The sequence below is a fragment of the Macrosteles quadrilineatus genome, unplaced genomic scaffold (genome assembly GCF_028750875.1).
Source record: "Macrosteles quadrilineatus isolate MER2022 unplaced genomic scaffold, UCM_ALF_1.0 Scaffold_3__2_contigs__length_128488019, whole genome shotgun sequence".
Taxonomy (NCBI): Eukaryota; Metazoa; Arthropoda; class Insecta; order Hemiptera; family Cicadellidae; genus Macrosteles; species Macrosteles quadrilineatus.
Genome location: NW_026542596.1, coordinates 8,058,604 through 8,073,527, shown reverse-complemented (window position 1 = coordinate 8,073,527; position 14,924 = coordinate 8,058,604). Strand labels below are relative to the sequence as shown.

Below are 14,924 nucleotides of genomic sequence, written 5' to 3'. Positions count from 1 at the left end.
CTTAGCTTTTACAGTACAGTAGAATCTCGATTATCCGGGGTAATGGGGAGGAGGGACACCATGGATAACTGAAAACCAAGGTTAATCCAACACGCCATAAACATGTATTACAAACCCATAAAACGCTCACTCCACATCACCACAACATAATACTATATAAATGGATGTTAATATTATGATTAATTTGCATTTTACATCATCAAAATACAATAAGTATTGCGCAATCGTGATATGTGAAGTCATTAACCTTGGTTCAGTAATAAAAACTTCACCTGTGCTAACTCAAACAAAACAATAATTGCTTAACACTGTACAGCAATAAATCACGTAAAGGACAAAACAAAAGAAAGTCTAGACTAGTAAACTACATGATGTTTCAGAACAAACATCATGAATGTGTGGATAAAAACATTAAACAACTCATAAAACAGCATAAAATCATAGTACTTAAGTCTTGGTAATAAAAACAGTTGTGAAATAAGATAAATATAACAATGACAATGACGTAAACACCACTTATTATTTCTCTTTGTTCTTCTATTCTTTCTTTGGTTTCTCTTCATCCACAAGTTGTCATGGTTACTAATCACTCAACCACAAACTCTTGTAGTCTTGTGACATAGCAGACAGATGTGTAAGGAGCAGACGATTGTCAGTCTGTGAGTGTCAGTGCAAGATTGTCAATTATCAATTATCAATTATTTAATATGGGGACACCACTATGTGCGTATTTAAACCCAAATATGAGTGTAGGATGAGTGGCGCCATCTTGTAGTCTTGTTAGTGACTAAGGCCGACATGTTCCTTAGAACCACATTTTTTCCTCGTAATTAACAAATTGGTCTAATTATTAGGATAGTACTGCGGATAGTCGTAGTACTCACTAGTGCGGACGTTAAGCCATACCAGGGAGCATCGCAACCACAGTGCATCCCTATAATTATCCACAATTCGTGACTTCCTAGTAGCTGGATTACAGGACGACGCCACCCGTCCCAGTCATTTTGTTTATAGTCACTGTCAGTGCAAGCGGATAGCTTGACCTTGAAGCTAATGAAGGTTGGTTTGCTTGAATGTATTTTATATTAATTTGATTTTTTTCTAGTGTGCAAGCAATATTTCCAACACCAGATCCCAATGCCATGAGGGACAAACGTATGCACAACCTCGTAGCCTATGCAAGAAAAGTGGAGGGAGACATGTATGAAATGGCCAACTCAAGGGTAAGTTGGTTTCAGACATCCAAAAAATTAATTATTATTCATAACTATGTATATACCCTGAAAGTAGAATTTAAACTTTTCTTATTACGGTTGTCAAACATAAAAATCAATTATAAATAAAAACATAAAAGTTGTGAGTTTTGAATAAAGTAAGCAACATCAAGGGTTGTTAAAACACTAAAAAATTTTAAACTAAATAATTTTGAGATTTTTTCATGATAGTTCAATTATGTTGGGTGTTTTTAAGTTTTTACAAATTATTGTTGTTACACATGTTGTTTATTTCAATGTTGTGGTGCAGATGCTTGAATTGGTCCCAAGCATGTATCATAGCGAGTCTTTTTCTGATACTATAGACTTTTTATGGAAGATCATTCTTATCAATCTCTCAGCTCTGGTCGACTAGCTCTTAAATTTCTTTATTTCACATAATTTTTCATTTACTTGTAAGGAGGCTATAATCAATCAATTGTACTTGTAAATGTAACAAAAGTAAAATGGAAATATAGAAATAGATTTTACAGATGGGATGTTCCGACAGATTGTTGTTGTGTTTAGTTAGTTTAGTGTTTACATTATAAATTGATTGAAATGTGTTTATTCAGTACTTGTTATTAATTGTACAGTACTTCTTTGTTGCCAATGATAAGAGGGGATTAAAATTTTCTAAGCCATTCATATCCATTGTAAATAAAAGCCTCAATATATCTTTGCTGTATTTAGTGTTGCCTATGTTTTTTTAATTGCAGAGAATTTGGTTGTATAAGGTTGAAATATTTTTTCTAATTATTATTATTATTTTTTCAGTCCGAATATTACCATTTGTTGGCTGAAAAGATCTACAAAATTCAAAAGGAACTTGGTAAGTCTGAGCTTGAAGTAAAATTACTTCTCGGTTGATTAGCTGTTTAAAACATTTATACTACCATTAAATAAAACACGCCTTTTGTTTTCATTCAAATAGTAGTTTAATTTCTTCAAACTTGATACACTTACACTTGATTAGCTACTATACAACTGTATAGAAGGAAAACATTTCTCTACGGTATCTAAGGGAATTAACTACCTTAAAACTTAAAATGTAAAATAATTGAACCAATTTCACAGATTTCATTTTGACAATGTCACCAGCTATTGGTGTGGTAGTGATTGTCAAATCCAGGAATTTTGAATCTCGAATCTGAATCCGAAAAAATTGAATCTCGAGTCCCAAAAATAATTACAAATGGGCTTTTTTATATGGTGATTAATAAAATTCTTTGATCAATTGTATACTCTGTTAATAACATTTTAAATAGCATTATTTATGATATTTGTTGTGTACTTGATATTTTTAAATTTGTTGATCAATAGTTTACACTGTTAATACAATTTTAAATATAAACATCAATCCACACACGAGCGTGGATTGGGAATCGTATTGCGTCATCACATAAATTGTGGTGTCGTCTGTCTATGTTTACAGTACAGTTATATCCGCCATTGCTACACGAACGTAGACAAATGTATTGCCGTCAAAGTTAAAGTCAATACCGACAATGGTAGCAATAGTTGCTCGCACTGAAGACTGATCTAGAGCTACAACCGACCGTAGCTGAATGAAAGAATTGAGAGACGTTGGTAGCCATATGTATTAGGGGTAATAGTACTTTAGAACAAGGGGATTGTAATAAAGCCAAGAGCCAATGAGCTGGTTGAGTCTTCTAGGTACCAACCTAACAATATTTTACAGCGGCTCGCAGAGTTGCCGTGCCAGTGCTACCTACAGTTGTATAATTTCTAGCTCAGTCGAAACTCGCTATGATAAAAGCGCTTGGATGTTTTCAGTCTAAGACTATTACGTTTCGTAAAAAGCAAGAGCGGTTCCCTGATTAGAACAGCATAACATTGACCTTGGCAACTTCCGTCTTAAAAATATGAGACATTTTACTGCCCAGCCCATCGTCACAATTTAAATGGGAATATTTGTGCTGACAAACCAGCACAACTCTTCCGTGTTTGTATGTATATTTTAGCTTAGTTAGTGTTAAGGGAAACTTAAATAGTAGGGATGGACGGGTACCGAAATTTCGGGAAATTTTCGGGGAAAAAATATTCCCGATATTCGGGACGGGATTACTTTTGAATCGGGAATTTTTCGGGACGGGATTTGGTCCGATCGTCGGCGATTTTGCCGCTTCGCGAGTGACGATAACGCCGCTATCGCGAGAGATGTTCCGCGATGAAGGAGGCGAAGTCATTTTGACGATCGCGTCTTGACTGAGGGGTCATACCGACGATCCCGCCGTGACCACGGAGTCATACCGACGATCGCGCCGTGACCGCAGAGTCATACCGACGATCACCCCGTGACCGCGGAGTCATACCGACGATCACCCTGTGACCACAGAGTCATACCGACGATCGTGCCGTGACCGCGGAGTCATACCAACGATCATGCCGTGACCGTGGAGTCATACCGACGATCACCCCGTGACCGCGGAGTCATACCGACGATCACCCCGTGACCGCAGAGTATACCGACGATCGTGCCGTGACCGCGGAGTCATACCGACGATGGTGAGGTGACCGCGGAGTCATACCGACGATAGTTCTGTGACCGCAGAGTCATACCGGCGATCACGGCGATCATGCCGTGATCGCGAGTCATACTGACGATCACCCCCTGACCTCGGAGTCATAACGACGATCGCGCCATGACCGTGGAGTCATACCGACGATCACGCCGTGACCGCGGAGTCATACCGACGATCGCGCCGTGACCGCGGAGTCATACCGACGATCGCGCCGTGACCGCGAAATCATACCGACGATCACCCCGTGACCGCGGAGTCATACCGACGATCGCGCCGTGACCGCGGAATCATACCGACGATCACCCCGTGACCGCGGAGTCATACCGACGATCGCGCCGTGACCGCGGAATCATACCGACGATCACCCCGTGACCGCGGAGTCATACCGACGATCGCGCCGTGACCGCGGAGTCATACCGACGATCGAGCCGTGACCGCGGAGTAATACCGACGATCGCGCCGTGACCGCGGAGTCATACCGACGATCACGCCGTGACCGCGAGTCATACCGACGATCACGCCGTGACCACGAGTCATACCGATGATCACCCTGTGACCATGGTCATTTTGACGATCGCACCGTGACCGCGAGTCACAAGTGTCTATAGGTACTTGTAAATGGTTGTAACCCAACCATTTTTTTGTTTTTATAGATCAGTGCCACAAACGGTAAAAATTGATTTCGTTTGTCTTTTTTGGTAACTGCAATACTCAAGACTTTCTTTTTATCCACAGGAAAAATCCCGTCCCGTACCGTCCCGAAAATCGGGAAGGAAATAAAAATCCCGTCCCGTCCTGTCCCGAACTAAAATTTCAATCCCGTCCATCCCTATTAAATAGCTATAGAGAAGTGAATTTCACAAATATAATACTAGACGGAACTATTTACTTGATTGCATATCTATAAAACTAGAAAAATCTAAAAAAAGCCATTTGTTTATGAAAGTCAAGCTTTTTAACAAGCTGCCAAAAGAAGCCTGGACTGTGAACCTAAGCAGATGCAAAATAACTCTGTCAAAGTGGTTAAAAGAAAATGTTTTTTATTCTGTTAACGAATTTTCGGCCTGTGATATTAGTACATTAAGATTTTAACTTAATTAGATAGTGATTTTGTACTTGTAGCTGTTTTTTCAGTGTCTATATCTATATGTCTGTTTTGATTTATTATTTTGTATTTGTCCATATTGCACATTTGATGTCTTATAATACTGTATTTGACTTTGTCTATTGCCATGTGCTTAACGACAATAAAATTCTTGATTCACTATTCACAGTTTCAGTTTGTTAACTAAACTAATTGGTATTTCCAACTTTTTACCTGCAAATGTTGTCTATGTTTTTATGGATATGTTTTTTAGCAAATTTCTCTATAGGGAAGTAGCTATTACCGTAGGTCTAATGGTAAGACCTAGGCCCGAGACCGATTTACTTTTTCATTTTGATGTCCCCAGAGGCAAAAAACACCATTCGTTCAAATTTTTATATATGCATATATAATGTTTATTATCTATATATAGATATACAGGGAGCGGCAAAATAATCTGACGGTTTTCTTTGCCGCCCTGTCGAGCGAATGAGTGGCGTAGGGTGGTGGGAATAGAGGCGTTACAAAGCCAACGTGTGAACATATTTAGTAGCCATGGAGCCGTGGGATAGCTGAGCAACATGTATTTGTAGTAGAAGTGTTTTTAAAAGTGGAAATTCCTGTGTAGCTGTTCAGTACACGTTTCAATGTGGGTCAAAGAAGAAAAGTCCCAAGTCGAAACACCATTTTGCTGTGGGTGGGTAACTTTAGAGCTACTAGTTCGGTGTGAAACTAAAGAGAGTGAGGAAGACTGTATGTTGTGGTTCAAAGTGTGATTCGTCGCTCGTAATGAAAATGTTGTTACGTGTAAGAAAATCAATCACTACTTGTTCTGAAAAAGAGATGCGCATTGCATCTCTGGGTTTCAACTGTTGCACAATTGCCATTTTGTATGATTGGAAATGCAGGTCGTATTGTAATACTCTTCTACCGAGCGGCCAGACAAGTACAGAGCTGCAGATTATTAACGTTTAGACCACTGAGGACTAACTTCCACAGCTTCTCTCACTCTCTCAGCGTTCTCTAGCGTCCGGGCTGACCTTGGACTTGGACAGCCTGTTGGCTTTTTTCAATACTGAACTAGTAGCTCTGAAGTTACCTACTCACTGCAAAATGGTTTTTTGAGTTGGGACTTTTCCCCTTGGACCCACATTGAAACGTGTACTGAACAGCTACACAGGAATTTCCACTTTTAAAAACACTTCTACTACAAATACATGTTGCTCAGCTATCCCACGGCTCCATGGCTACTAAAAATGTTCACACGTTGGCTTTGTAACGCCCCTATTCCCACCACCCTACGCCACTCATTCGCTCGACAGGGCGGCAAAGAAAACCGTCAGATTATTTTGCCGCTCCCTGTATATATGTATGTATCCGTCCAGATAATAACTTGAGTAATTTTTGTCCGATTTTGATAAAATATGGTTTGAAGGTGTAAGGCGGGATAAACTTGAATGAGTTCACGAACCAGCATGATCGGACCATGGGAACGGGGTTTAACGGGGTAAAAATGGGTTTTGCTCATTTTTTCCCTTAAAACACAATATTTATCAATTAATTTTTCTTTATACCTTTTTAAAGAGCTAAAAAAAAAAAAAAATGTATATCAAAGGGTTTTTGTATGGGTAGTGATTGGTTATAGAGAAAATTCAAAAAATTGTTAATTTAAAATACCCGTGTTATTCTTATGGAGAATATTATAAAATGTTGTTGTTGGCTTGTTTATGGATATATTTTAATCAAACTTGGCGGATTTATTTATTTCATACTAAGCTATATTTTAATAAAAAAACACGCTTTATTAGTTCCCCTGGAGTAGCTAACCTAGGTACTTGTTAAACATAAATTCTAATTTAATAGATTAATTGAAAATCATTCCAGACAAATGGAAATTCGCTTAGTCGGCAGGTTTGCTGCAGCGGGGGTATTTTTATCAATTTTTATTAGGCTATATTAAATTATTATTTTGATTTAAATGTGTTTTTTTTTTTCTTTTATCGCCTGGAATCGGTATCGAAAATCGTGAATAATATAACAAAATCAGTGTCGAGAAATTCTAGTATTAGCCCATCCTTATATAAAATACAATCAATATTCGACTAGGTCGTAATTCAAGCCATGGCCTTGAGTTTTGAGACTTAAGTTTGGCTTTCTTCCGTAGCTAATGCGTAGACAGACACTGCTACACGTTATTATAGAGCTGGCGGCAAGTCAGAGCCGTTAAGGCCTATTCTGTCGGCGTGCCCAAGATTCTAATCTTGTTTATCAAATCTCAAATTTGAATCTTTTTTTTTGGATTAAGTGGGTTCGTATTTGACACATCACTACCAGGTACCAAGTGTTTCTTTTGCTAGCGCAACAAACATGTGATAGTTAACACCACATTTTTACTGTTTCACAGAGGAGAAAAGACAAAAGAGGAAAGAACAGCAAATGCAGCAGGCTGCAGCGCAGGTACAGAACCAGCCAGCGCAGCAGCAGCAGCAACAGCAGGTGGCAACGCAACCTCAGATGAGGCCAGGTGCAGGATGTGTCCCTACACGACCAGTCACTTCACAACACTTACCCTCTCACTCGCCAGGTAAACTCACCAGTGCGGTTAACAACAATCCAATAAATGTGTCTCTATCCTACAGTGATTTGGTGAACTATTTCCAGTTGAAACAAACTGGGATTGTTGCTAACACCCTGACTCTCATAAAAGGTGTTTATTTTATCCTAATATCAAATGTGAGAAAGATATAGATTGCAAAAGTAGTCTACCTCCGGATATGGCCCAAAACCCGTGACAGGTAAATCACCTGAATATTTATGCTTTCCCGCCAGCTGACGTAACCTCACTTGTATATGTAGGAGCTGTCGTCTGCCAGCTGTTCCTGCCAACATATGTAGATATTTCTATTAAACTATGGATAAAAAGTGTGTACCTTGACTGGGAATAACTACGTATACAGGGATAGTCACATGATCAGCTGGCAACTCCTACGTATACAAGTGAGGTTACGTCAGCTGGCGGGAACGGCAGGCTGAAAAGCATACATTTATAGGTGATTGACCTGTCACGTGTTATGGGCCATATCCGGGGGTAGACTACTTGCAAATTATGCATCAAACAATGTCAAATAAAAAAAACCTTCAGTTTGTAAGGAGTCTAATCCCACCAGTGAAGTTTGACATAAAGAATACTTGTAGCAACGGTTATTTATTTAGTTTTCAATTGTTGCAGTGGGTGGAGGTATGTTGAGTGGACACCTGAGTGGACCCCGAATGCCATTTAACAACACACAGCCCACCTCACAGACTGGTCCTTCCACCCCTGGTATGGTAGTGGGCCCTCCAGGTCCTAGCCCCACCCCCTCTCAGGCTCCCACCCCTGTCTCTTCTACTAGTCAATTCTCCACCACCAACCATCAGGTAAGCAGAAGGTCCTTGAGAATTGGGTTTTTAATCAATTATACTGTCAGCTTAAAATTAAATAGAACATCTGGTCATGGTAATAGAGCTCCATAGACAATCTCACTCCATTTTACTTCTGCATTAATATTTTAACTTTTTAAAATACATACTGAATGATTGATATCACTGACCTGCTTGCTATTACATTTTTGAAATTCAAAATAGATTTGGAAAATATTTGTTGATCAAGCTACTTTAACTGCTGTGATTAAAAAATAAACATAAAACTAGGTTGCTGAGTTGTAAAGCCCTTCCAATCTACAAGTGAATCAGAGAAAAACTTTGCTTTAAAAGAGCTTATTGTTCTAAATAAAGAACATTGTCTATTTTATAATATATGATGATCAGTTTCAGCAGCAGGCGAGGCTCAGCGCACCGCAGACTTCCCCGGCATTCCCTCTACCTCCGTTCTCATCACCCAACAACACGTCAGCCAGTAGTGGAGGAGTGATGGTGTCACAACCCTCGTGTGTCACTCCTCCCCCCACTTCCTCACCCTTACCTCCCACCTCAGGACCTCCCACAATCCCTTCCCCGTCACTCAGTCCCGCCAACACCACCACCACGTCACAGTTTGCTAGAACAACTTCCACCACAAGCTCCAGTTCATATACAAGTCAGATGGCTGCAATCACTGCTGCACTCACACGGGTACGTATTTTGCGTTGTTAGATTAGTGATGGGTTGATTCCAAACCCGTTTCCGATTCCAGAACTTTGGTTTTGATTCTCGATGCCGATACCTGTTATAAATTCATTTAACTTGTTCGCTGCACCCACCATTGGCTTAAGCCACCAGGCGTATCCCTAGTGCGACGCAGAGTCGAGTGAACTGGTTAAGCTTTAAAATATTTTGGTCTGAAGAATAGCAAATGACGTGCGGTGATGTGCTGTGTTGTGACAAGAGTCAACGTTGTTTGCTGAAACACTCACAGATAGCAGCACTGTCTGGAACTATCCGGTCACATTGTATTGCCTGCCAATTGCAGGGAGAAAGACGGGACAAAAGTTTATTTCTAGGCTTGCCAGAAGGGGACTTTGCGGGGAAATATACTACTAACCTACACCACAATAAAGCACACATTCCTAGCTAAACGCAGACATAAAAATACCTACCCATTTTTTTCGGTGTGCTGCTTTGGAGAAATTAAATGTAATGTAGGCGATGCCGGCACTCACCGGTGAGCGTTAAGTGTGGCAAAAAGGAATTAGAAGTTAGAACACTCACCGGTGAGTTGCAGTGAACAAGTTAATAACACATATATGTGTGCTTCTCAATCTCGCTATGAATAAAAGGGCATGTTGTTTATATTTATTTTTTATACAATAAGATAACTGCATTACTAATGATAAGTTTAGCCTATAAGGAAAATAAGATACTTCGAGAAGACATACATTATAACATAGCCTATTTCTTAGCGAATTTCCCTATAGGGAAGTAGCTATTACCGTAGGCACGGTAAGACCTAGGCCCGGGACTGATTTACTTTTTCACTTTAATGTCCCCTGAGGCCAAAAACACCATGAGTTTGCGAATCAGCATGATCAGACCATGGGAACGAGGTTTCACAGGGGGCTTTATGGGGTAAAAATGGTTTTTTCTCATTTTAGGCACTCAAAACACAATGTTTCCCAGTTTCTCTCTAGACCTTTTGAGCTTAAAAAAACAAATAATATAGTATATCAAAGTGTTTTTGTACGGTTATTGGTAACGGAGAACATAAAAAAAAACTCAAACGGTGATCATAACCCATTTTTGAACAATTCACTACGCACAGCAATCAACTTCAAAGCAATTTGCCATTCCCAATACAAACAAAGTCACGGCAGCTGTTTCAGTTTAGAGAAAAACAACAAATAATGATAAAATTACATCGCTAAACAGCCATCACTACTATTTTTAGTGTTATGAAACCATGTTAGGTTCTTCCCACCATTCAGATTTTTTTTTATGAAGTTCACTGCGTATTGTTGAAAAGTAGACATGAAAAATAACTGAATTTGACAGGCCGGTCCCGCTCAGGGTCTTTATGTCTGTTAATGTTGCGCAGTATCACTGACCACACTTGTTGCAGGAACAACCAACGTGAGATTTATCCAAGTTGATCTGCAAAAGACCGTGCGTGAACAACTCAGCTGTCCATCCACCCAACCGATTACGTCCACCTAAAAATAGACAATCTATTTTTTTAAATGTTGGGATATTTTAAATTATAATTATTTCTTGTTATACTCATTTATGGTTTTTCTCAGGATGAAGATTCACCCCCGAGTTCAAACCAAAATAAGGGAAAACTGAATCAAGTTGGCTCCAAAGGTGAGAGGGACGAAGGGGATGATGAGGGTGAATCTCGTCACGGTGGCGAGGGAGGAGGCAAGGGCATGCCTAACTTTGACTGTGGGAAACAGATCAAACAAGAAATCAAGACTGAGCCAATGGACCACGACACAATCAAAGGTAAGTACTGTCAATCTAACAGTAGATGCCAGTTAGTAGGGAAAGGTCTGCCATGAAATAGCATTATAACCATTGATTATTTTGGGTGAGTTGGTGGCTCAACTGGTAACTAATTGCACTGTGGAACTATGTCAACCATGTCTAGGGTTCGCACCCTGGTGTTGTTACCTCAAATTTATTAGCATAGTTTATTCTTGTTCTGTACCATCTAAGCCCTCCTTTTAATAGATGAATTTAACATGATTCGTCCATGTGAACGGGTAAATTCAAAGTTAACCCATTCACTTATGATTTTTTTTTTACCCGCCTAGGCCAAAACAAACGAATTTGTTGTGGCTAGTTTCATTCATTTCTGATTTAATTTTTTTTCAGGCAACATTTACTATTTATATGCAAGATATTATTATTTTCTTATTCAAAATTAAATGTAGATTCAAAATATATAAATATTTCCCAAAAAAATATAACTATAATTTTTTATTATACCATATAAAAATAAAATAAAAAAATTAAAAAATTAAAAAAACTTTTTTATTGGTAATTTTTAGCTACATAGGGCTCATATATGTTTTGGAACTAGTCTATAATACTGTATGACACTTATAAAAACTCACCAAATGTCAAGCAAAGTTCATTTTGGTGTGGTATGCCTTGAAACACTCTGGCATGTGAAGTGCGACAAGGCAGAGCTCACACTCCCATCGGCTGTCACTGCGCTTTCCCTGGGCACTACACACCTTACATCTTCTTGAAGGTGTTTGTTTGACTTCATTTGGAGGAATAGGCCTAGGAAAATGTCCCCAAGTTGCTGCCTGGAGCCTCAGAGGTGTTTCTGAGTTGGATGATCGTCCTCTTCGATTGTACGGTGGCAGTTGTCGCGACTCAAACATTTGCTTGACAAACCTCTCCTTGAACTCACTGAACCCCAATTTTTTTCTGGTTAATTTTTTGAACACTACATAAGAGTTAAAAAGGCCAATGTCCATTATGTAAAAGAAGATCTTCTTGTATCCCTTAGCATACCTCCTCATACTAGGAAACGACGCTAATTGCTGATCCTCGCGGTCAATTCCACCCATTGAACGATTATAGTAGATCACTGGTTCTTGCTTTGTTATAATTTCTTGGGTAACTCTGTCTTTCTTGCCAGTTGATCTTTTGTCAGCTTTTTGATGAAAGGTAGACAAAATGCAAACTTGCTTCTTGTCCTGCCACCTTACTGCTAACATATCGTGGCTATAGGCTGTCTCGTAGTCGCCCAACTTAAGTTTACCCTCTTTGAAGCTCTCTGGCATGTTTGATCTCCACCAGTTAGCTGTTCCAATTACATTGAAACCTATTTGCTTAAGTCTATAGAAGAGAAGAGGTGAGGAGTACCAATTATCAATTGTCAGAGTATGTCCTTTTCCTGCCAAATCTTTTGTCATTTCAACGACTATCGCCTCACTCGTTAACAGCTTTTCCTCCTGTGTAGAATCCCCACTTCCTTCTTCAACCGGTACATTTTCTTTGACTTCAGCTCCAGTATAGATCTTAAATTTAGAACAATAACCACTTCCAGATTCACAACACTTGTAAAACTTTATGCCAAATCTGGCTCTCTTCTTGGGATTAAATTGGACATAGCCCAACCTCCCTCGGAACTTCATAAGACTCTCATCGACAGCTATGTTTTCATCAGGTATGTACAGATGGGAAAACTTCCTGTTCATGTACTCAATAACGTACCTTAACTTCCACAGTTTATCATTCACAGGTTTCCTATTATTGTCTGTAAGGTGGAAAAATGTGGACAGTAGCAAAAAACGGCGGAATGGCATCACTTTACGAAAAAAAGGGGTCTCAGTTACAGCATTAGGCGACCAGTATGATTGTATGGTTCTTTTTTTTACAAGCGACATAAGGACACACAGTGTATAAAAACAAGCCATCTCATCTGCAGTTGTGTCAAACCATTCTGAGTATATAGTTTTTCCTACCCCGCCTGCTTCGTTCTTTTTCTTAATTGTTTCTTTGGCATAATTATTAGTCTCTGTTGCAACATGTTGCCAAAAGTCATTATCAAGAAACGCATTGAAAACATCTAATTCAGAGGGAGCTGAGCCTAAACTTCTAGCCAAACTTGCTCTAACACCAGGACAACCAGTAAAAGGGATTTTATTTATTATATTACTTTCTATGGTACTGGTCCACTGCCAACCCTCCTTTTTCTTCTTTTTTGGTGGAGCTGTATCGTTACTAGTTTGAGTTTTGGACCTTTTAGTAGGCTTAGATGGTTGTGAAATAGCTTTTTTTCCTATAGGCCTACCTCTTCCTCTAGACCTGCCCCTAACAGGTTTACTTTTAGGCCTAGGGTCAGGAAAGCTAGGGTCGTCAGCTTCCTCACTCGGTGTAGGTGAGAGGGCAGGCACGATTGAAGATGCAAGCTGGTCAAATAATTCAGGCCTAATAGGCAAATCTAAATCAGATTGGACATTTGGAGGGGTCATAGGCCTATGCCTGCCACTATCTATATCATTTATAGGCCTAGAGTCAGGGAAACCAGGGTCGTCAGCTTCCTCACTCGGTGTAGGCGAGAGAGAAGGCGCGCTCATACTACCGCGGTATAACCGATCAAGAAACTGGACTGATTTAGGCAATTCTTCATCACGTGATGGAGAAGATACATGCTGATCAAACATTTCAGGCCTACTAGACAAATCTGAATTATATTGGACAGTAAGGGCATCTGGAGGGGTCATAGGCCTAGCATAGCTGCAAGAAGGCTGTTCAAGCAACAACTGGTCACTTTCTAATGGCCTAGGCCTAACACAATTAGTATTATGTTCTGGGGAAACTGTGGTCTCATAATCAATAGGCGTATTAGACTTATTACTCACTTGAATTCTGCTCCCTTCCAAATCATCATTATCACTCCAACCACTCTCCTCAAACAAGTCACAATCACTGTCACTGTCACAATCCCCTATAAGTTTTATGATGTCACTTTCATCTAACTCTTTTCCACATTCATCCACGAATACCAAGTTATTTTGAAGACTCGTCGTATTATACAAAAGCTTTTCAATTGAATAATATAGTAAAACAAGATACTGTAGCTCAATCTTTATCGCGACGAAGTGAAACACGACATGATAGGCCTAATAACTCAGTCATTATAACGATGAAAAAGTAAAATACTGATAAAAACTTACACTAAGTAAATTCTATAACTTATTTTATAAGATAACTACACTTTTCAATAAAATAATAAAGTAAAACAAGGCTCTAACACAATGTTTACATCGTCGAAGTAAACACAACAACGTATCAGCTGTGAAACCAGAGTAGACGTCGTCAGCTGCTAAGTTGCACCATTTCAACTTCAGTTTTTTTGCCGATTGGACTGGACTGAGATGACGAAAATATAACCAAAAGAAAGCCTGGAAATCATAGAACAAGAAGCATATGCGATCTATTGGATTTCTGGGGAACTAACTCGGCACAAACAGGTTTTAATAGCGGACGGCGATTCGCCGTCGCTTCACACAATGGCTAACGGGAGCGCGACGGCGGATCGCCGTCGTTGTAAGCGAAGGGGTTAAGAGACCTCTTACCTCTTGAAAAAATGTCTTTCTTATTTGTGATTTGATATGCAGGTTGTCCTGGGCGATTGAAGTAATTCGTGATTAAATTTGACAAGAGAAAAAACCTTTGAATATATAATTGCTAAATTATTTGAGTTAGTATTTTATTACTTGGACAGGTTTTTCAGGGGAGTAAAAATTATTTGAAATATTTATTTCTTTAAATTGAGATTAAAAAGGTTTAAATACCTGCTATTAAGCAATCCATTTAATTGCAGTTGCAACTAGTTTCGACTCCTATGTGGAGTCATCATCAGGCGGTACAAGGACTTCTTCTTTCTTCATATGAAGAGCGTCATATTTAACAAGTAAAAATAAATAAAACATTTACACACGACACAAAACACGTTACGGACACGAAACATTTACTGATCAGTTACGACAACAGACGACGCTAACCCGACGGCTCTTTAAATTGAGACTTTACTATATCATAATATAGAAGAGATTTCAGTAGTTTGCATGCTTCAATACAATCATGTTTTAAAGTAGATGAATT

At 39.3% G+C, this 14,924-nt stretch overlaps 1 protein-coding gene across 5 annotated transcripts in view; it reads left to right on the top strand.

The window, feature by feature from the left end:
* Positions 1-14,924, top strand: part of LOC128988721 (CREB-binding protein-like) — an 80,063-nt gene that overhangs the window by 25,210 nt on the left and 39,929 nt on the right. For all 5 annotated transcript variants that reach the window (XM_054410303.1, XM_054410301.1, XM_054410302.1 and 2 more), the window contains 6 exons: positions 1,106-1,223; positions 2,031-2,085; positions 7,288-7,467; positions 8,113-8,300; positions 8,691-8,993; positions 10,595-10,799. In XM_054410303.1, the coding sequence (XP_054266278.1) occupies positions 1,106-1,223; positions 2,031-2,085; positions 7,288-7,467; positions 8,113-8,300; positions 8,691-8,993; positions 10,595-10,799 (1,049 nt within the window). The remainder of the gene's footprint in view (positions 1-1,105; positions 1,224-2,030; positions 2,086-7,287; positions 7,468-8,112; positions 8,301-8,690; positions 8,994-10,594; positions 10,800-14,924) is intronic.